General features: G+C 40.3%; 2 protein-coding genes across 2 annotated transcripts in view; both read left to right on the forward strand.

Annotated features, from left to right (window-relative positions):
- The first annotated feature begins 995 nt into the window (after nucleotides 1-995).
- Nucleotides 996-16,821, forward strand: ATP6V0A2 (ATPase H+ transporting V0 subunit a2). The gene is made up of 20 exons (XM_050980476.1): nucleotides 996-1,211; nucleotides 2,535-2,613; nucleotides 3,598-3,695; nucleotides 4,562-4,699; nucleotides 5,041-5,141; nucleotides 5,779-5,905; nucleotides 6,662-6,744; nucleotides 7,088-7,181; nucleotides 7,499-7,711; nucleotides 8,245-8,395; nucleotides 9,096-9,235; nucleotides 9,925-10,079; nucleotides 11,009-11,099; nucleotides 11,383-11,501; nucleotides 11,939-12,149; nucleotides 12,283-12,402; nucleotides 12,874-12,993; nucleotides 14,208-14,325; nucleotides 14,731-14,902; nucleotides 15,794-16,821. Exons 1-20 carry the CDS (start codon nucleotides 1,095-1,097, stop codon nucleotides 15,894-15,896), a joined length of 2,550 nt encoding a protein of 849 aa, XP_050836433.1. The 5' UTR covers nucleotides 996-1,094; the 3' UTR covers nucleotides 15,897-16,821.
- A 755-nt stretch (nucleotides 16,822-17,576) lies between these two features.
- The window catches only part of DNAH10 (dynein axonemal heavy chain 10), a 49,030-nt gene continuing 43,399 nt past the window's right edge, over nucleotides 17,577-23,207 (forward strand). The window contains 9 exon segments of the mRNA XM_050980656.1: nucleotides 17,577-17,784; nucleotides 18,089-18,181; nucleotides 18,663-18,778; nucleotides 19,198-19,369; nucleotides 19,679-19,836; nucleotides 20,537-20,767; nucleotides 21,363-21,553; nucleotides 22,009-22,207; nucleotides 22,898-23,092. Of these exon segments, the coding sequence (XP_050836613.1) occupies nucleotides 17,577-17,784; nucleotides 18,089-18,181; nucleotides 18,663-18,778; nucleotides 19,198-19,369; nucleotides 19,679-19,836; nucleotides 20,537-20,767; nucleotides 21,363-21,553; nucleotides 22,009-22,207; nucleotides 22,898-23,092 (1,563 nt within the window).

The following is a 23,207-nucleotide window of genomic DNA, read 5'->3' on the forward strand; positions in this document are numbered from 1 at the left end:
AGTTGTCTTCAAGAAGGTGGTGAGTCCAGCCCAGAGGCTGCGGTGGGTTTGGAATTGTTCTCATGGACGGACCTTTGTCCTCTCAAGCCAGTTCTTTTCTCCTAGAACTCTTGACAGTAAACCCCTTGTGCCCACCTATTTGTGGAGCAGTGGGCAAACTTCTCACACTTCTGAGAAGTCGTAGCCCTTCAGCTGTTTTCATGTTTTGATCTGAAATTCTCATTTCCAGTTCATTCTTTGCATTGGCAACCTGCTTTGTCTGTGTGCAGGGCACAGAAAACATCTACTCGTCTTTAGCTGATAAAATGTAACATTGGGGATTTTCTAGTGGTTTGGATGGGCCACAAAGTTTAGGACTGGAGCAGTTCTTCTATGAAGACAGGCTCCAGTTGGGGATGTTCAGCCTGGAGAAAAGGTGTGGAGACCTCATTGCAACCTTCCAGTATCTGAAGGGGCCTACAGGGCTCCAGAAAGAGACTCTTCATCAAGAACTATAGAACAGGACAAGGAGTAATGGGTACAAACTGAAAGAAGGAAAATTGAGGTTAGATATTAGGAAGACATTTTTACTGTGGGGGTGGTGAGACAGTGGAACAACTTGCCCAGTGAGGCTGTGGATGCTCCAAGCCTGGCAGCGTTCAAAGTGGAGCAACCTGGTCTGGTGCGAGGTGTCCCTGCCCACGGCAGGAAGGGCTGGGGCTGGGTGATATTAATTAAGATCCATTCCAAGCCCACATGTGTGGCTCTGGGGGAATGCTGCTCTGCAGGGCCGGGATTTGGACTCGGTGATGCTTCTCGTCCCTTCCAGCTCAGCATTTTCTGTGATTCCATGTTGTTCTCTCAGTCCGCATTTCCCCTCTCACAGAGCAGCCTCTCAGCGGCGGCCAGCGCGCCGGTTGCCGTTCCCGGTAGCTCCGCCGGCAGTGCCCGAGCCCGGCCCGCGCCGCCGCCGGCTGGGGCCGCGTTCTGCGTCCGTTCCCTCCCCGGAAGCGGCAGCCGGGCCCGCTCCGCCCCGCCATGGCCGCCCCCGGGCCGCGCTCCGCCCGCCCGCCGCGCTGAGCCCCGCGCCGGGAGCCCCGGGCCGCGCCGCCGCCATGGGCGCGCTGTTCCGCGGCGAGCCCGTGTGCCTGGCGCAGCTCTTCCTGCAGAGCGGCTCGGCCTACGAGTGCCTCAGCGAGGTGGGCGAGCGCGGCCTGGCCGAGTTCCGAGACGTGAGTACCGCCGGGGCCCTGTGGGGCAGCGCGGGGGCTGCGGGCCCCCTGAGGGGGCCCGGCCTGAGGGCCGAGCCGGGCCCGGGGCCGCCGTAGGGAAGGTGCGGGCTTGGCCCCGATGGGGCGGTGGAAGCTGCTTTTATTGCCGTCTTTCCGCGACTCCGACAGGCAGGTGTATGGCCCCTCCCTGTGTGGCGTTCGCCTGGAAGCAGGATCACAGAATTGTTAGGGTTGGAAGGGATCTCTGGGGATCATCCAGTCCAACCCCCTGCCAAGGCAGGGTCATACAGAGAGGTGACACCCGAACGCGCCCGGCTGGGCGGAATGAGTGATGGGAAGTCAGTGTGGAGCCCCGGCTTCCCCGGCACTCTGGGGAGGAATGCTTTGGGATGGATGTATCCCACCTTTCTCACAGCAGAGATCCCATGGGAGAGCCCCTGACCCACCTGCAGCCTCTTGTGCCTCATCCTGAGCGTGTGTGCATGATGGCTCCATCCACCCCAGTGCCAGACCGATAGACACCTGCTCTGCAGGTTTATTGATAACAGGTTCCTGTTCCTGGAGGGGCACTTCATCGTGGGGGGAACTCCTGCCTAACACGAAGTTGGGTTGGGCAATAATAATTAGCCACGTCTCTGCATTGTCTCATCATAATTATATGATCTTTGCTTGCTGAGTGAGACTTTGGAATGTTTTCCAGATATACATTAGAAATGTACCTTGTAAAATCGTTGCAGGGAAAGCTGGGAAGACTTAAATACACAGCTAGTTAGTAAATATGGCAGGGAGGAGGAGGCAGATCTGTAAGAATGATTACATGAGTGTGTGTTTAACACTTTGATGTCACTATAGTTACCTGATACACCATTTATTGTAGAAATAGTGCATTAGTGGTTCTGATTTAATAAGCTGGATAAGTAGTCAGAGGTATTGCATGTTCATATTATGGGGATGTAGGTAAAATTTAATATTCCAAATAGACTGTGGAAATGCATCACAGAAAATGTGTAAAGTGGTTCGTTAATTTGAAGTCATTAAGCAGTATTTTAAAACTGTCAAAATAAGATTAGGAATGGTTTCTCCATCAGACTTTTTTATTTTGTTGTTTCATTAAAACTAGCCAATGGCATGGATAATTCTGCTTTAATAAAACCAGCTTTGCTATTTGAAGGCTTTGTAATCTTTTTAGGTTTTTGTGCCTTCTCAGCTGACAAGCACAGAGCTCATGCAAATTGTCTCCAGGAAGTTGCAGGAACAGCTGTGGTTTTCTAGGGGAGGTTACTATTTCAAACCCCTAATAAGCATTTTATCCTTCTCCTTCAGCTTAACCCAAATGTAAGTGTGTTTCAGAGAAAATATGTGAATGAAGTGAAGAAATGTGAAGAAATGGAAAGAATACTTGGTGAGCTTTATTTTCATATCTGCCGTTTCTTATTTGTGGCATCACTGAGGAGGTTTCAGCTACAGGTTTTTTTAACCCTCCCATGTTTTCTAAGCTGTGAAATTTACTTACACTAAATATAGATTTGGGGTTTTTTTAGCTCAGAGGTGAAGAATGGTTGCTAATGTTTTGCTGATAAATAGATGAGGCTGTTTCAGTGTTTACTACTTAAAACTCTGCTAGAGAAAGTGAAGCTTTCCTGTGGGTATTTCCTTGACTGTAAGATATTCCCTATTTCTTCATTTTGTGTAACTCAATGGTGTTGATTTTCCAGGCACCCTTAAAAATATCTCAAATTAATAATAGCTGTGTTCTCATGGTAGTTAATGAATAGAGAAGGGTAGGCAGAGCATTACAGCCAAACTGCAGATGTCTTCAGTGTATCCTGAGGAAAAGTTACAATTGAAGGGTTCCTTTGATAGCAATCTCTCATCAGAGGCATGTGCTGGTCATGCCAGCAGCTCTTTTGGCAGTCCCCCTGCTCAGTGTGAGTTGCATTTGTTGTCAAGGTTGCTTAAGCTGCTTTGTTTGAACACTTTTTACTCCACACATGGGTCAGTGAGCAGCACGTCTGTTTCTGGCAGAAAGTGACACAGTTGCACCATTAGCAGAAAGTGCCACCGTGCAGCAACAAAGAGGTTCTGTGAAATGGTAAAAGCTTCTTAGAAAGTACTTATTGGGAATGAGAAGCCTCTGAAGTTTGCTTGCTTGCAGACTTCCAAGGCAGGAATGGTTTGTGTGTTTTATCCCCACCACTCTTTAAGTTCTTCATTTTTGAAGACTTCTGTGTGAATTGTTGCTAAAATGAATGAATGGAACATCCAGGGCTTTGATGCTGCAGTGTGATTAGCACCATCAAGAGCAGCTGAAGGTCAACTCTGCAGCACTCTTGGAAGGGTAGGCAATGCAGTTTCCTTTCTGATGCTGTTTTTCTTCTCACTCCAGGGTATTTAGTACAGGAAATTAAAAAAGCAGATATTCCACTTCCTGAAGGAGATGTTGCTCCTCCTGCCCCCTTGCTGAAACACATTTTAGAAATTCAGGTAACTCCACTAAACAGATGCCAAAGTCTTGGAGCTTAATTTCAAGCTTAATGACTTGTTATATTTTACTTATAATTTAAGCTATTGTGGTGTGGTGGGGGGGGGGCAGAAACATTTGTTTTCCTTTTTGTCTGATTCCTTGCTGCCAGTGTGACTTCAAAGCCAGTAAGGTTTTGGTATTAACACTAAATCCCTGTGAAAGGGTCAAAGCAAACTCAGGGAGCGTGCACTCATCTGTTGCATTTTGATGGATTGGCACATCCCACTGTTCCAGGCAGATTGTCTGGAGATGAGGTCCCTCAGCCTCTTTTTTTTGCTTTGGTACTGACCTAAGGCTCTTTGTGCATCCAAAATTTCCAGGTGTGTGGGAATTTTACCTGCCCAAGGCTCTGCAGCTGCTGGTCACACAGCAGAACGTGGTGCTGTTGTCTCTGAATGCTTTTTCTGGTATTGCGTTCGAGGTAGAAACTTGTAAAACACAGATCTAATTTTGAGTAACATTTTGTTGTTTTTTGTTGTAACATTTTTGTTGGGTTTTTTTGTTTAGTTTTGTTGTAACTATGTTAAAAGAATAAATGGGTATCTTCCACCCTGTGCTACCTGCAGTTCTAATTCCAGGTCTGCAGTATTTTGACACAAGTTAGGGGCAGAGCAGCACTCTGAACAGGTGTCAGTGGAGCATCAGGTGTACTCAATACAAAGCAGTCTGTGGCAGACTGAGGGATAAAACCTATGAAGCTTTAGTTAATTAAGAAATGGGAAACTCCTGTCACTGTGTCAAATTATTATGTACTGAAAATGAATCTTACTCTGTTTTCCAAAAACCTGATTAACTGATTCTGTGTCTTTTCTTTACTCTGTCTTAGGAACAGCTGCAGAAGCTGGAGACAGAATTGAGGGAAGTAACTAAAAACAAAGAAAAATTGAGGAAAAACCTGCTTGAACTGACAGAATACAAGTACATGTTACAGATCACACAGAATTTTGTCAGGAGAACACCTGAGGTATTTCCTGGGGCATTTGACAGGGATTGTTGTTGTGTGGCATTTTTGTGATTTTCCCTGTTGGATTGCTTGAAAATGAAGGTGTAATTGTGTTATTTTGGTGCATAAATTGTGCTAAGAAATTTACACTATAATTTTGCAGCACTGACTACAGTTGTTAAGAGCAGTGCACTTGAGATCAAGGATCTCTCTGTTGCTTCAACTGACACGGAAATGAGTTTTATATTTTTAATTAAACCATTTACCTAATTACCTTTTCTTTCTTAGAATAATAATGGAATGAGATGTTGTTTATTTTGTTTTCCTGGAAGCAATGAATGTTCTTTCTTTTTATTTGCTAGTATGAATCCCATTTACATGGAAATTTTGAAGAATTTCCTTCTGTGGAAAATGAGCCGTTAGTGGATTTCAACCGCACGCACAGACTGAGTGCCTCACTGGGGTGGGTATGGCATGTGCTGTTTCAGAAGTGCTTGATGAGGGGCTGTAAAGAATGGATTGTTCTTTTAAAACGTGGCCTGTAGTGATTTCAGGTGTGCCAAACAGTTTTAGACAGGACAGGAACCTGGTCCCAGTGTACCTTTATAACAATCCAGATCATTTGAAGGGATAAACAGAACAGTGTCCAAAAAAGCTGCCACAAAGCTTCTGTCAAACCAATGACATGTGTAAAGGAAAATTTCTAAATCAAGACTTCCTTCTATTGTTTAAACTCTTTTTCTATGATAAACACACTGTTTTAATCACCTGGCAGTGTAAATGTAACATCAGTTGTGTTGCCTTTGAAATGATGAATGGATACTGCTGTCTATTGTATTGTTATGAGAGGATATCTTCTAAGAAAAAATAAATAATCTCACTATCACAGAAATAACCAATTAGAAGTAATTCTAGTTGTGTGCTCAGGTCTGTAGTCGGTATGTTTTGCAAATAAAAATTTTATATAGCAGCTGGTATTTTCTATAACAGTCGTTTCCTGTTCATGGCAGATACTAAATTATTGTGGTGATGTACTCTGAATTTCCAATTTTTTTTCCTTGTACATTTTGTCTTATATTTCAAATTTTTCCTTTTCCTAGATTCATATCTGGGTTAGTTCACATAGCAAAGATTGAAGCATTTGAAAAAATGCTGTGGAGAGTTTGTAAAGGCTATCCCTTTCTTACCTACGCAGAGTTGGATAAGGCTCTGGAAGATCCAGATACAGTGAGTAAACATTGTAACAAGCAGTTTATTTTATTTGGAAAAATTGCTGCTCTTATTTGTCTGCAGTAAATGGAAATGATTTCCCAGTGTCTTTGGAGGAAAAAGTATTTTGAAGTATTAGAATTTGTAAGATTTTAAAATTCAAGGTTGTAGAAGTGTGAATTAATTTGTCGTGGTTCAGCTTGAGGAGTGCAGAACTTCATTGTGGAATAGTGGTGACTTTATGACTGGCCACTTTGGTCAAAATACGTGGCAGAAATGGCTGCTTGGATATTTATTAACTAGATCTCTACAGTGCATGCCTTTTAATAGCCATTCCACTTGTTCATTCAGTAGTTAAGAAAGAATCAAGTATAGCTAGTTTTCTGTGAAGTTTTTTCTGTGAACTTACCAAGTTAATTTTTGTAAATCAATTACGGCAGCCTAATCTGTCACCATTTGTTTTTTTTTGCTTCAATTCTAACTTGTTACCTTTTTAGAATATTCTTTTCTTACTAAGAATTCTCAGATAGTAAAATATAATGTCTCATTGATTTTCTCTGGAAACTTTTCCTGGTTTTCTCTAATATTAAAAACAAAGAAAGAGATACTGTCACAGTTGAATTTTATTGTTTGATCTTCAGTAACTGATGGAAGATTAATTCTATTAACACAGCTTTTTCTGGTTCATCTTTGTTATTTAGCTCTATTATTATGTCACAGAGGAATTGCTGGTTAAAACATAATTCATCAGCTTTACTTTTTATGGTTTTTTAGGGTGAAACCACAAAGTGGGCTGTTTTTTTAGTGTCCTATTGGGGTGAACAAATCGGTCAAAAAGTTAAGAAGATTTGTGACTGGTAAGAAGTAAATCTAATATATGTACATTCCTTTATACCTGGGGTATTTTCTAGTTGGTTTTTCCCCTGTACCCCTTTTTTGCAAGTGTTGATTTTTATAGAAGCTTTTTGTGTTAAATTTGTTCCTCCCCTTATTGCATCCAGCTCTATAATTATGCAGTGTACAAATGAATACATGAGTCGTTTCACCTGCAGTCTTTACCAAGTACAGGCAAAGTGCTGCCTCTGAGTTGAATCTGTTCCATGGTTATTAAGTGGTGTGTTGCAAATCTGGCTGTGGCAGGGGGTTGGGTGATGTGTTTTGGTGGAGTTTGGTCATGAGCACAGCCCTGTGTTCCTGCAGCTATCGCTGTCACGTGTACCCCTACCCTGACACCACTGAGGAGCGCCAGGCCGTGGTCGAGGGACTCAACGTTCGTATTCAGGATCTTGAAACTGTGAGTAAAGAACAGATTTCCTCTTGCTGGAGCTGCTGCACTGTAGGAAATCATTTAATGAATCACAGTGTTAAATATAATTTCTAACATACATGCAGCTTTGGAGCTGGTGGGACAGTAAGTTATGTTCCTGGTCTCGTGTTGCACGTATCTGTTAAACCTCACAGCACTTGGCATTGCCTTCTGTTTTCAGCAGAGGTTTGCTTTCCCTCCTAAAAACATGGCCCAGAACTGGACACCTATGAAGTTCTCTTGCTGTGATCAGCACAACCACTGTCACATTCTCAGTGAGGTCTTTGGTTTTTTCTCAAACAAAGGTGCTGAATAAAACTGAGGAATACTTGCGCCAGGTCTTGTATAAAGCATCAGAATCCATCTATACTTGGGTTATCCAAGTGAAGAAGATGAAAGCCATTTACCACGTCCTCAACTTGTGCAGTTTTGATGTCACAAATAAATGTTTAATTGCTGAGGTTTGGTGTCCAGTGGCTGATCTCCAGAACTTGCGCCATGCATTGGAGGAAGGCTCAGTAAGTCACCTGAATGCTCACTGATGTTAAAGCTTTTATCTTGAACTAACTATGTACATAAGGAAAGAAAATATTTATTAACAATAGACTAAAAATTGGCACAGACAGATCTGTGTCTCTGTATAAAACAATCTTTTATAAGCAGAGCCTTTATTTAGTGTTGTGTGTAGTGTTTTTTTTCTTGAATGACTCCTGCATTGGCCCTGAGGCCAGCTGGGCTCATAGTGTTATTTGCAGTCATGTAGAAGGTGCCAGTTCCCTTGCATTGGTTTTTGTTTTACGAGAGAAAATTCCAATAGCAAATCTTTGTTTTACAATATTGTGACTGATAAGTCTCATCTGATACTTGATATGAAGTAAGAATTAGAACACTGTGCATAATCTGCTTTTAGAGGGAGTACAAAGGGATAAATGTTAAACTTGGGGCATAATTTAATGGCATTTTTGGATCAGTGAAACTGCTGATGGAGCAGTTTTCACTTTGATTAGATTAACAGAGATCTTTCACAAATGTATCTTCTGTCTGTAATTAGAGGAAGAGTGGAGCTACAATTTCCTCATTCATGAATACCATCCCAACAACGCAACCTCCTCCGACTTTGATACGTACCAATAAATTCACCTCAGGGTTCCAGAACATTGTTGATGCTTATGGAGTTGGAAGCTATGGGGAAGTTAATCCAGGTTGGTCCTTCTGAAAGCTGAGGTCTGAGCTATGCTGTCATTGCTGCTTGCCTTGATGCCTTGCTGAATTTGACACTGGCAAAGGCCAAATGGTGACAATCATACTGCTTGTTAGTAGCTGTTTTAAAATTTCAGTAGCTCATCAAAAGCACAAACAGTGCTCCAAACAGCAAGATGGGATTTGGTTTTGGTGAGTTATTTGATCATGAAAAATAGTGGTAATAGCTGTATCATTTTTGGGTAAGGAAGATATTTAGGGGAAAATAAAAGAAAACTTGTAATTGATCTGAAGTGTGAAGCTCATCACTTGAAAAATTCAGCTTGTTGAATAGCCCACTTTAATATATACTTGTGGGTATGTTGGCTGGGTCATTCTGCACAGAAGAATGTACCTTTTAATACAGACCTGAAATACTCACAGAGGAATACCCACTGTTTTGTTGGGTTTTATTTCCTGGGCTCATATTATTATCCTCAGAATTGTCAGCTACTGCTCAACTGTGAAGTTGTCATTGCTACACAATAAACAAGCTTTAAACTGAGTTAAATTTACAGTGTGGGGGAAAGGTCTACGAGTAGGGGATGAAATGTTTTTCAAACTTAAAAGCTTTGAGAGATTTAAGTATGGGATTACTTGGGGATAGTGCCGACAGACATCATCTGTGTGCTGTGCCTGAAATCTGCCGTGTTGCCCTTGCAGCTCTCTACACCATCATCACTTTCCCCTTCTTGTTCGCGGTTATGTTTGGAGACTTCGGGCACGGGCTGCTCATGTTCATATTTGCACTCCTGACAATACTGTATGAAAACCACCCTAGGTTAAAAAGAGCACAAGATGAGGTAAAAGGAATTACAAATTGTTTACTTCCCATCCAGCCAGATCATTTGAGTAGTCACTGTGTTTCTGAAAAGTACTGCTTTTTTGCATGGGTACTTAATTCGGCTTTTTTTCCATTCTTTTAGGGTTTTCTGTGTTAAAAGACCCCATATTCTATGAGCTTAATGTAATATTTTAAACTATTCACTTTCCTTGGAAGAGCAGAAATAATCAAGTTGTAATGAAAGACTTAGGAAAAAATGATGCTTTTAAGCTTGTCTTTACTTCTACCAGGGCTACTCAGTGATGTGTTTTACAGAATGTCCTTACAGTGACAATGATTTTTCAAATTTTACCTTTCATTGTTTATAAAAGAGTTGCAGTTTGAAATTTTTTAAACTTCACTTTACCTGCATCTGTCATTAGAATTATGTTCAATTAAGAATGCCTGCAAATGTGTCATTTCTTGTAAAGTAGTCTCGGGGAGGAAATGGCTTAAAAAGACCCTTCCTTAATGTAAGGATGCTGGGGATAAAAGTCTCAGTGTGTGTCATGGGAGCTCATATTCCTTAATGACTGTTCACAAATGAATTTTAGTTTTTAGAAGTCTTTATCTGTCCAAAAATGTGTTTCTCTTAGACATGTTTAGCTAACCTTTGCTCACATTGCAGATGATATTCTCTATTTTTTCTTTTTTCCCCAATACTGACAGATAATGAAAATGTTATTTGAAGGCCGATATGTGATATTGTTAATGGGGCTGTTTTCTATATACACTGGATTGATCTATAATGACTGTTTTTCAAAGTCAATAAATATATTTGGATCTGGATGGAATGTTTCAGCAATGTATGAAAAGGTTTGGAGGTGAGCAGCATGTTTGGTATACCATTAAGCCAGAGATGTATTTCTTGCAGCAATTTAACCCTTTTGTTCACATGTTTTAACTATCCTGTTATGGTTTGTCTATACATTGATGGTTTAGTTTTTATTTTCTAGATGTGTTTGTATGTCTATATAAAGATTTTCAGAGGAATAGAAAACACAGGTCTAGTTTTGGCCTTATTTGTCCTAGGTCATGCTTCTGGAATGAATAGCTGAGTGGCATTTGCCTCTACTAAAAGAAATTAACTATTAATGAAGTAAATTAATTACCTGGCAATCATTAGTCTCTGCCCAGCTTTTCTTGATAGTAAAAAAAAAAAAAAAAAAAGAAAAAGTCTATGTGAATTGCCAAATCAACTTTTCTCAGAGTGGGATGACCTCACTGATTTGAGGTGTATTTAATGTTTACAGCTTGCATTTCATGGTGCCTTACAAAACAGGATGGGGCTTCAAATATTCAAGGCTACTGGCTAAAATTTTAACAGGTTGTGTGTGCTGTGATAATGAAAAACTGTATGAAAATAAAATAGAAACGTACCCAAATGCAAAACAGAAAAAAAGGCAGCAATTATTCTTTGAATGTTTGACAGTGAATTTTATGCAAAAGCAAACTGTGAACTTTTAAAATGAAACTTTGAGTTCTAGGGAAATGTGGAATAAAATCCATAATCTTTTTTTGAAAGCTAGTGAATGTGAATTAAGCCCAGATTGTGAGGTTCATTAGGTGGATGTGTTTTTGGTATTGTTTGTATTAGTCAAGAATTTTGTGCTTAGAAATCCTTTCATTCTATTAAAGTGTGACAGTGGGTGAGTTAGGTAATGGAAAGCCAGAGCAGTGTCCTGCAGAACTGAAAGTATGTTGTCATTATGTTTAAAGTGTCAAATCTGAGTGTGTTTATCTTTCACTGCAGTGATGAGGATCTGGAAGCTAATCGATATTTAGCACTGGATCCAAATGTTTCTGGTGTCTACAATGGAGTTTATCCCTTTGGAATTGATCCAGTGAGTTTTAGTCTTTTTAATTATCCCCTTGTGACAATCACTCTTTGTCCATTAGATTTTGGTATAAGTAAGATAAATCTGACTAAGGAAAAAATACATTTCTGTTTGTATTCTCTGTTCAACAAGACCTTTTCTTCTGACAAGTCAAAGGTTGAACTATTTTTACAAAACTCAAATTTCAGTTGTGACCTCCATTTGAGATAGAATTCTGGTCCGCAGTAGAAAATGGATACTGGTTTATTCCTCCTGTTCATCAATGCTGGTTTGGTGTTTTCTTCTTCAGATATGGAATTTGGCAAGCAACCGTCTCACTTTTCTAAATTCATTCAAAATGAAAATGTCTGTGATCTTTGGAGTGACTCATATGACATTTGGAGTTATATTGGGGCTGTTTAACCACTTGTAAGTACAAGAAGTTAAAATAATGGCAACATTGTATTTTTTGTCAGGTCTGGGATGATAACAGTTTATATTGTAAGAGAAACTGGAATTACTGTTTGAGAACAGAATAAGAGTAATTGTGAAAACTGTTCTTATAAAAAGACAATAATGGAGAGGTCTTCTTTCACATATGTAAGATGATGATTCAATATTATACTAAAAAATCCAAAAACAAATTAATACAAGACTTTATTTCGCTTGATGGTAAATAAAAATACATGCCTCTTACAGTTTTTATTTGCACCGAAATACCTGATAAAATTTCACTCAATAAAAAGAAATCAACTCTGGATTGTAACCTCAGTCTTGCTGTTTTGAAGTGCTTTGTTTTATTGAAATCATATTTGGGCTGTGTTGATAAAACTTACTTTTATTTTTTCCACTTTTCTACCTTTCAGGCATTTCAAGAAGACCTATAATATTTATTTGGTTTTTATTCCTGAACTTTTATTCATGTTGTGCATATTTGGCTACTTGGTGTTCATGATCTTCTTTAAATGGTTGGCATACTCTGCAGAGAACTCCACAGCTGCCCCCAGTATTCTGATACAATTTATTAACATGTTCCTGTTTCCTGGTGGTGAAACAAAGAGCTTCTTCAGTGGCCAGGTGAGTAATGCTCTTCCAAGCTTTTGGAAATCCTGTGTTCCCTATGCAGATAATACTTTAAAGGACAAGGGGATGGCTTTTCCTACTTTGGATTTTGTGATCTAATCTAATTTTCCTCCCTTCCCACCAACAGATGCCTCTGCAGAAGTTTTTAGTTAGTGTTGCTTTACTTTGTGTTCCTGTAATGCTGCTTGGTAAACCACTTTATTTATACTGGTTGCACAGTGGAGGCCGAGGCATAAGAATGTACAGGGTAAGTACTGAAAGATACTCACACATTTCCTCAGTGCAGGAGAATTCAGCTGCTGTTTTGTTGCACAGAGTGTGTCCTTATGGGTTTTTCATAGAATGGGTTGGGTTGGAAGGGAGCTTAAAGCTCATCTCATTCCACCCTCTGCAGTGGGCTGGGATACCTGGCACTATCCCAGGTTGCTCCAAGCCCCTCCAGCTTGGCCTTGGACACTTCCAGGGATGGGGCAGCCACAGCTTCTCTGGGAAAACTGTGCCACCACCCTCATAGGAAAGAATTTCTTCTGTATATCTATATTCAGTTTGAACCAATTACTTAGCAGTTTCTGCTCAATTTGGAAAGTTTTGGACTGAAACACATAATAGTACTTCATTCCTCTAAATCTTTTTGCCTTTGCCTGAGACTACTGTAAGTAAATTTTAAGAAATGACAGTGGCAGCCTGCTTGAAGAAACAATCCATTCCCATTTTGCAGAGTGGCTACAAGCTTATCCGAAAAGAAAGTGAAGAAGAGCTTTGTCTCCTGTCATGTCATGATCTCGAAGAAGGTGTCACTCACTCAGACAGTGGGCACAGAGAGGGGGATGCAGAGGAGGTAATGTTTTTGCTTAATCTCTGGTTTCTGTGTTCTTAAAAGCAAATTAGAAGTGGGCAGGCAATAGATAACCTGCACACTACGTGCTGAGCAGTTTTGAAGAAACTCAGCTGAGCCTTTACAAAGATCTTGGTTCCCAAATGCAGTTTCCTTATAGTTATTTGTTGCCATTATCATTATTTTCTTGTATTTTCAGACTGTTACAGTAAACCACAACCTCTCTGTAGTAGAGAACAGAGAGAATTTTTTTATTTGCAGTTAGGACTCTGCATCTAGAAGTACAGGTTTTCTTATATTAAAGAATGGGATAAAAATCCTGGGTTTTGTCTGGTTTTATGGATTCTTAAACTTGAGGTAAGGTGGTGACTGCCCAGCTTACTGTTAATTAATCTTGGGTTTTTAACTGGACAAAAGTCTTTCTCTGTCTGCAAATTACATCTTGTTATGAGGATTATTGCTAATAGGGGTTGGGGCAGCATTCCCAGTCCCCACCCACTGCTGCTGCTGTTTAGTTTCGGCAAATTTTTAAAGGTCTGGGCAGATTCCAGTGATTCCATGTGAATTGAAAGACAAAGAATTGCTTCACCTTCCTAATGTGCAAATATGTATAGTTCTTGTCTCACTGGGGTAGTAGACTCTTGTTTCTTGTGTATAGAAAATACAAGAATTATTTACTCAAAATGTATTATACAATGTGTAGAAATGCAACATTCAGACAAAGTAAGTGTTGAAATTTTCAGTAATATCAGTTTTGAAACTCTTTATTAGTAACAAGTATTTATATTTAGAACTTACAGTATTAGTGTGGTTATCTTTCTATCAGTAGCATTACTGATAATTACCTTTGCTTTTAAAGATGAAAAAATTTATATTGTAAACCTAGAATTTTAATAGAATGGGAATTAGAACTGGTTATAGTACGTAAAGTTTTCAAGTATTAGATCATATTCCTTCTGGAAAACATAAATTGCATTTCTTTTATCTGTCAACAAGGTAATACTGGAAAACTGTAGCATCTGATTTTTTTTTAATATTATCTCTGTAATAAGGATCTTCTACATGACACACTTTCTTTAATTGATATAAAATCAATTTATTACCCTTCAGTGGAATTCTTCTTCCATGTAATAAGGATTTGCAGGTGAGTGTTTTTGTTATCTCATGTTTTGTTCTCTGTGTTGTTAAAATTGATACAAATGTGTTTTATCTTTTAGCTGAACTTTTCAGATATTTTTATGAATCAAGTAATTCATACCATTGAATACTGTCTGGGATGCATCTCCAACACAGCCTCATACCTGAGACTCTGGGCATTAAGTCTTGCTCATGCACGTAAGTGGGGGTGGGCTTTTGATATTTTTTGGGGTTTTTTTCCTACATCTGTATTATTAATGCTGTTAGAGGGAGGCTGGTTTGTTCCATTGATACTAAAATAAAATACACTTTTTCTTAATTAAAAAAAAAATCCCTCTTTCAACTAATAAGGATCTATGGAGGCCTCCAAAGTAAAATTTTGACTTTATGTAAAATATTGCTCTCAGTAGGTCTGATTTTGACACTGAGATGTATCTTTACACATTTGAGGGGATGGGGGCAGCTCTCTAGGGAGGGGGGTTGCTTATACTCCCATGTTCAACAGGTTCTCTTCTGTTGGTTAAATGAGCAGGTCAGAGTAGCTCAGTGGGTGAAGGCACTCAGTACCAACATTAATTATGGCAACTTTCTGGTTTTTATTAGAGTTATCAGAAGTTCTGTGGCAGATGGTGATGAGAGTGGGTCTGCGTGTGGATACCAAGTACGGTGTCCTGCTGCTAATCCCTGTGATGGCGTTCTTTGCTGTGCTGACAGTTTTTATTCTGCTGGTCATGGAGGGGCTTTCTGCTTTTCTCCATGCTATACGACTTCACTGGTACGTTCTCTTTTTCTGTATACCATTTAAGCATATGCTGGTTTGTTCAAGAGAACTTTTTATGGTAAAATTTTAGGTGTCTTATTAAAAAAAGAAAGAGTAAAATTCAACAGCCTCATTGCTACTTAAATACATTTCTACATTTCTTTAGTTACATTAAATAAATGGCTTGTTAGTTGGATTTGATTGTTCCTCTGGAATAGTTTCAGTAGATTCAAATATTATATTGGCATATGGTGCATTTCAACTTCAACCACATTGACAAAGTATAAGTGCACTTGATTTGTAGTATTGCAGCTTTTCATAATGTTGAATATTAGTAACTTGTATAGGTATTTTTAATATCAGTCTAGTTATCTCACTGTATGGTTTCTGTTCGTTTATTTGGTTCGACAGAATGTTTATATTAGTGAGTGGGGCTTCCAACTTTCAAGTATTTTAATCCTTTCTTAGTCTTGGTATCACGAGCTGTGCACTTTGGAGTGGATTCAGAACATGTTTAGTTTGAAATCTGATGAAATTTACAACTTAAAGGGTATAGTGACTAAAGACAGGAGGTGGAGCTACATACATTACAGATTGTCCTCATGATATTGCACGCTTGCAAAACAATTGGCTACAGCTCACTCAGAAACAAACCAGTAAGCCAGAAGTAAGACATGAGCCTTTACAGCCTGGTTTAGTCCCTGGGGGTGTCCTGAGAAACAGGAGTTAAACAATAAAAATAATAAAGTTAGCCTGGGACTGCAATAGGGAAGGGTAAATAGCTGCCCAGAAAACAAGTGAGAGGATTGGAGTTGGTTTTATTCAGCTCCTTGGGTTGCACAGTTCTGTCCCTTGACAACTAATTTTGGATTCATGTACAGATTCTGTTTTTTTGTCTCATTTCAGGGTGGAATTTCAGAACAAATTCTACTCCGGTGGAGGATACAAGTTTACGCCTTTCTCTTTTAAGCACATTTCTTTACATTTTAATAAAGATGGTGCATTATAATTTGGCTGCTGTCACCAGAAATGTTTGGAATTGTCTGCAAGTAACTGTGATTGGATCTTGCCTATGAATGGTTTCTTGTGGAACAAACACTGATTGCCTTATAATGCAGCCAAACAATTCTGTAAAACATACCTCCCATAGAAAGACATAGCAGATCTGGAGCGTCTTGTAAAATATATAGATAAAAAATGTACATTTTTCTTGATAAACTAATGTTGTAAATTAATTTTATTCTTAAAAAAAGTTACTGCTTGTCCTGAAATCCATGTAGGCTTTTTTTTTTTCTTTTGAGTCTCTTTATCACTTTTAAGTTATCTGAAAGACTTTATATTAAACATTCATTACTAATCAATTACTTAACCCAGCTGCATCTTGTGCACTTTGGGAACCATTCAACAATGCAATAGAAGCAATGTCTGTTTTCAGTCTGTATTCCAGGATGATTATGAAGTGTAAATTTATACACACCAATGCAATGTGCTCTTTTTTGGCCATATTTAAAATTGCACTGGAAATGTTATCTCTTCATTCTGGGTTCTGCTTAGAGTTACTACTTTAAGCTTTTGGAAGCCACACTGATATTTATATTTATATTTAAAGTTATGGAAGAAGGTAGGATTTACAAGTATTATTCCTCTTGTTTTCCACTGTAGTGAGGAAAAACTTTTGCACATGGAATAAAGAATTGGCCTCGATCCCTGTTTCTGTTTTGGCTCTAAGGACACACAAACAGCACTCTGATGGTGTAGAACCGAATTTATACCACATAGGTGAACAGGGGTAGTTTTATATTATTTTTGTATCAGTGTGAAAATGGGGATATTGCCATGATATTTTAACATCTGTGCCATACGAACAGCACTTATTAAATTTTGCACTTGTTTCATACGAATTCCCAATAAAGCCTCGTTTGCGCTGTGCCGAGCGGGCCCTGTGTTTGTCCGTAGCCTTTTGCCTGCCTCAGGCGCCGCTTTTCCCGTGAGGGGCGGCCGGTGCCGGGGGGAGCAGGCGGGCGCTGAGGGGAACGAGCGGCCTGAAGGGCAGCCAGGGCCGGGGAGAAGCGGTGCTCGTGAAGGGCGGCCGGTGCCCAGGGGAACGAGCGGCCGTGAGGGGCGGCCGGGGCCGGGGAGAAGCGGTGCTCGTGAAGGGCGGCCGGTGCCCAGGGGAACGAGCGGCCGTGAGGGGCGGCCGGGGCCGGGGAGAAGCGGTGCTCGTGAGGCTCGGCCGGTGGCCAGGGGAACGAGCGGCCGTGTGGGGCGGCCGGTGCCCAGGGGTCTCGACGCTCGTGAGGGGCCGCCCGTGCTGAGGGGAACGAGCGCTCGTGCGAGGCGGCGGGTGACGCGGCGCTCCAGCGCTCGTGAGAGTCGGCGGGTGCTGCCGGGAGCGAGCGCTCGTGAGCGGCGGCGGGCACTGAGGGGAACGAGCGGCCGTGAGGAGCGGCCGGTGTGGAGGGGAACGAGTTGCTGGTGCCGAGGGGAAGCAGCGCGGCCGGAGTTGAGAAGAAGGAGCGCCCGTGACGGGCGATAGCGTGGGGCGGGCTCTGTACGGGAGCACGGCCGCTCGAGACGCCTCCTGAGGCGGGCACGGAGCCTCCCGAAGCAGGCTGAAGGCGGGCAGCAGCCGTCGCTCCACCCCGCACCGTTGCCGTGGCCACCGGTAGGCGTCGGGCCGGTTGTCGCCATGAGCCTGGACGACGTGCGGGTGCGGTGGCTGCGGGACCGAGCGCTCTCTCTGCTGGGTCTGAGCGATCCGGCGCCTTTCGAGGAGCTGCTGAGCCGCGGCGAGGATGCGCGGGTCGTGCTGCGCTTCCTCGGCCTTGGCGCCGAGGATGCAAGCGGGGCGGGCACGGCGCTGCTGCTGCTGCGGACTGAGCGGCCCGGCCCGGCCGGTGAGGAGGGGGTGGGAGAGGGTGCTCCTGCCCCGTCCCGCTGAGCTCTCCCTGGGCGCTGCCTGGCCCCAGCTCCCTTTTTCTCCCTCCTTCAAACCCCTCTTCGTCCCATCTGCTGAGTCCCAGCTCCTGACTCCTGTTTTTACCCCTTTTCCTGCCTTTCCATCCCTTGGCCTATGTTCTCCTGAATCCCTTCTATAGCGCCCATTTCTAGAATGTTGTCCCCTCTATTTGTGGGATTTGTGTCATCCCTCTGCAGTGTTATATCATGCTTTCCTCCCATGTTGCATTTGTGCACTTGCAGGTGGCACGAGTGAGCGTTTCTATGTGGCTTTTAATGAAATTCCCGAAGAATTTGTGTCAAATTCTACTGTGTATTTTCTGAGAGACACCAAAGGTATGTGCCCTGAAGGACTGCAGCCTCAGCGTTTTCAGTTTTGCAATAAACAGCACTTCCCATTGTGATGATATGGTAGACACGGGGACTCAGGATAGTGCACATCCAATTTATTTAACTGGGTAGGAAAACACTCAGAGCTAGGGCTGGGGATGCTTTGTCATTTAACAGCATTTCTCTGCAAGATTTTCCTCCTCTCTCTGTAGAGTAAGAGTTCAAATCAAGCCACTGTTCTTTTGAACAGAAAGCTATATTCCAACTATCAGGCTGACTTGTAAAGACTTAGAACCAGGTGATGATGCTGAAGTATTTTCTGCCCTTTCTGAAAATACATTTGCACTATTAAAACCAGCACTAGTTTTGAACATGACTTGTACCAAACCTAGTAGTGTTTTATTGGAGTTTTAATTTATTATGAAAATGACTTTATACTTTCTGTATCAATTAATTAGATTTATACTAATTTTTTGTATATGTTTAGAAACAGTTCCTGTACCTAAAGACCTGGCTGAAGCTAATGAGATTCTTCCTCAAGTGATAAAGTCTGGTATGCTGACTGATGATACTCTCTTGATGCTAAAGAATGCCATCTCACAGGTAAATGAGTGACAGCTTTTATATATGGAATCTTGAGTGTATCTAGGAGTGATTTGCCTATTTAGTATTATATGGACTATGCATAATAAATATTAATATTTAATAAGTGACCTTCATATGCCAAAATGAAGTGTTTGTGAATGCTTATTCGATATTTTGTTTCCCCATTTTCCCCCCTGTTTTAAAATTGTTTAAGAGTGTGACATGAGACACCTCTATTTCTGTGCTCACAGACTTTCATAAAGGCATGCTGGAGCTATTCCCCTGCAGAACTTGAGGCAGAGAGAATGATGCTAAGGACGTGGAATGGAAGTAGACACACTTAAATTAAATTTAAGAACATCTAATGGTTAAGTGAATTGCATATAAGTTTTTTTTAATATGAACCATCTAATCTGTGGCACTTGTTTCAATCCTAGCAGTCTTCACCAGCTCTCTCCCATGGTCAGGAGCAGACTGAGAAAACTTCCTTTGATTCAGATAATGAAAACTCAGATTCTGAAGAAATTAAATTACCTGAGACTGAGCCTAGAAAGTCAGTGGAGGACTCTAATACTGTAATGGACAGTGAAACTCAGCTGATCATACCAGGTGAAGTGAATGTTTGGCCTCTGCCAGCACTGTGGTGATTAGAGCACATGGCAGTAGAACGAGTTCACTTGATAGTGGTTTTATGTAGAATAATGAATAGATTTGATTAAAGACGTTCTTTGCTGATACCAGCTGTGCTTTTCTCACCCTGAAACATAGCAGGCTGCGTGGAGAAATGGATGAAATCAGTGATAAGTTTTTGAAAGAGTTTGGATTAAGAGTAGGAGAGGGGGTAGACATATCCAGTGGTGCCACATTACCAATGCTGCCAGAACAAGACAGTTCATTCTGTGTGTTTTCTTCCAATAGAACATCTGAAACTGGAGATGCCTACTGTAAATCTAGATAGAGAAGTGACTATTCTTGCCACAGTTCCAGGAGTGGTTCAGTCTCTGAAACGTTGTGCAGTGACCTGGCAGAAATTAATATCTGGAGTTCTGACGGAGCAGCAGAAAAAGGTTCCACAGGTAACGTTGCCTGTAAAACCAAGATGCTTTTATTCCTGGAGACTTTGCTTCATTTCCCCACAAGAACTGTGTTAATTTTTAATTCCTCTTCACGTTTGATTGTTGGAAGACCATTTAGTAATTCTTGAAAAGGAGAACAAAAGTAGTGAGGAACTGTGTGGCTCTGGGAAGTAGCATATAAATAAAATATGAAGTAATTCACTCCAGATCCTACCCACACAGGACAGCTGTGGAAAACTGAGGGACTTTTGTTATCTGCTCTCTTCTAAAGAGCAAAGAAACATTAAAAGCTGCACTGAGTATTCTTTTTTTTTTTTTTTAATAGACAGCTATATTTTTTCTTTTTTTGCAAAAAAGTGATCTCAAACAAAAGCAAAAATTCTTATTTTCAGGTTTTCAGTCTGCAAATGTATGTATAACTAATACCACTAAACATGCTGAGGGATTTTATGTCTGTAAAGTTCCTGTGCAAAAGCCATAAGCTCAGGGATACACTCCCCATAAGCAGTTTCCTTCAGTGTGCGTATAACTTTATTTCAGGATCTTCTTCTCTCTGGCTTTTTGCATGGTTGAATCATATCAAGTTTATCTCAGCATAAAGTTTATTGAAAAGAAGGAACAAGTATAATCCTGATTATAAATATTCACTCTTGCGTAATGGTAATTTATCTTTTTGTATTTGATTCCACATTACTTGTAGGATAATGGTCCACTTGCAGAGATTAACCTCTGGCGTGAAAATGATGCTACTTTAAGGGCTCTTACTGAACAGATGAAGCTTCCAGAGGTGCAGAAAGTCTTGGCAATACTGCAGGAAGCTGAATCTGAGTTTACTGGAGATTTACAGATAGTCTTAAGTGACCTCAAAAAGCATCACATGGAAGCTCAAGATAATGCTAAGTTTCTCTCAACTCTCGAACGCCATTTGAAGGTACCTGCCCTTGAGAAAACTTGGTCAAGTTTAAACTGTATTTACCTGAGTTTGGTTTCTCTGTTGATGTAATAACCTCTTGTTTATTTTTTCATTCTTTAGCAGCAATAAAGATATACTCCAGATTAACAAGTTATATTTAATTTTAAGAAAGAGTTGCTTATTTTGTTTCAGTGGTCCTAACGTCCGAAAGCTCAGAGCTGTGAGCACTTGGTTTGTAGTCCAACCTTGGGAGTTTTGATGGCATAGCTGAATTGGGGAAAACAAAGATTTCTTTACTCCATTTTTTTTTTAGATAGTTTCTACCACAAATTACAGCTGATGTTTCAAAGTTTAAATAGTATTGAAAATCATCCAAACAAAGAGTAGAGCCAAAATTTAAAATCAGGACCTAAAATTTGGAGCAAAAGGTGCAGATTTGCCCATCTTTAACCATGTGCATTATTTAGGCAGCAGGATGTCTCCTTGTCCAGGTTATTTATTTAATAATCTTATTGACTTTGATAACCTGAGACATCTACAGAACAAACATTAGTTTACTCAATATGAATTTGTATGTTTTCATGACATCTTACCCACAATATGCATTTCATAGAACTTATCAACTGGCACTGGGGTTGATGTTATCTCCAATGTAATCCCTTCCCTGCTGAATGCCCTGAGGCTGGTGTGGATCATGTCACGGCACTACAACAGGGACGCGCGCATGGTGCCTTTCTTGGAACGAATTTCCTGGGAGATTTCCCAAAGAGTGCGCAGAGTTGTGGATCTGCAAACACTCTTTAAGTAAGTGCTGGTTCCTCTTTAACTGGGCTGTATTTACTAAAAGCTTTGCTTGCCTTACACAAAGCACAGTAGATGATGCTCCCACCAAAGAGGTGTCTGTATTTTTCAACCATCTGAAGTTGTATTAGAAGGTCAATTAAAAGTCAATTTATTTTGTAATTTTCATAAATTTCTAAATCAGCCCTGAAGATACAGGTTCTTGTCCTCTTTTGTATCGAAAGAACATGAACCAATAAAACAAATAGAAAGATAGAGGTAAAAAAGTGGCATTAATGTAACCAAAATCACTCCTCAAATAATATCCCCTTTTAAAATCACATTGAAAATAAGTTATAAGTTTTGCCTAGATCTTGTAGTTAGAAGTTGCTAAACCAGGCTATATTATTCCAGTGGAGATCCAATTTTTTAATCTATAATATTTCTATCTATAATAACTCTGTTGATTTGATTAATAGACAAGACACAGCTACTGCAAAAAAGAAAATAACAGAAGCAAAGAACACTCTTGAACAATGGAAAAAATGTTATTTTACTACTTGTATCCAAGTTGAAGAGTCAGGAAGTAAGCGATACTGGAAATTTGACACGAAAAGTTTATTTGAAAAAACGGATTATATGGTTTCAATCTGTCAAGATCTGTATGGTATTTTTCAGGTAGGAATATAGACAATAACTAAAGAGATTGTGTAATCACTGTCTTCTGCTGTAGAGGAGATTCTTTTGTGTTGTAGGTGTAGACTTGTTAACAACTTTTAGTTTTTGTTTGAGACCTGAGTGGTGCCTTTGATTCCAACAAAACTGCACTTAATGCTGGAGGCGGAATAACTTTTCTCCAGGTACTGGTTGGGGAAAGGTGCCACTTGTTCATGGTGTGAACATAACAGACTTGCTGCAACTGTTTCACACATTTATGATTTTCATGGGTTGCCACCTTAATGAGGTAGATAAAATACATTTAGGTATACACTAATATAAAATTTGGCCATCTGTCAATCTGTGTATTAATTGCAGAATAACCTATGAATGGAGAGATGCTGTGTTTAGACTAATTTAGGTCAGGGTAATTAGCAATATGGACAATCAATAAACTGTGAGTTAAGTGGAGTGAAAAGGACTAATAACTGAGTATTATCTGTTATAATAACTGAAGTGCTGGGCTTGTAGATTGTTGCTGTGGTTTTTTCAGTGTCTCATATTGAAATATTTGAAGTTTAAATCATAGCACAAACTGATCATTCTCTGAGTGGCTGATATTTTTTAAAGGAAAAATTTAACAATAATGTGTTCAGTGGCAGAATAAATAATAAAAAGAAAGTTTTATGGTATGTTCTTGTGAATGAATAGGTCGCTGAAGAGCTTCAAAATATATTTATTCCTGGACTGATAACTGTGACAGAAAATCCAAAGGGTGTTGATGAACTACAGAGAGAAGTAAATATAATAATTAGTCCTATGGAAGACCTGAGCTTTGACCCTTTTAGAGTGGAAAATGCACGTGACTGGGCATTCGTTATGGAAGAATTTAGAGAAGATATTGTGGTAGGTACCATATACTGTGATTGCCAAAAAATAGTAAAAATAAGCTTGACTGCTCTTATTAAAAAGTATTTTCATTTTGCCACCCTTTCTTGATTTACAGAATGCATTTCTAAGT

Source organism: Serinus canaria, chromosome 15 (genome assembly GCF_022539315.1).
Source record: "Serinus canaria isolate serCan28SL12 chromosome 15, serCan2020, whole genome shotgun sequence".
NCBI lineage: Eukaryota > Metazoa > Chordata > Aves > Passeriformes > Fringillidae > Serinus > Serinus canaria.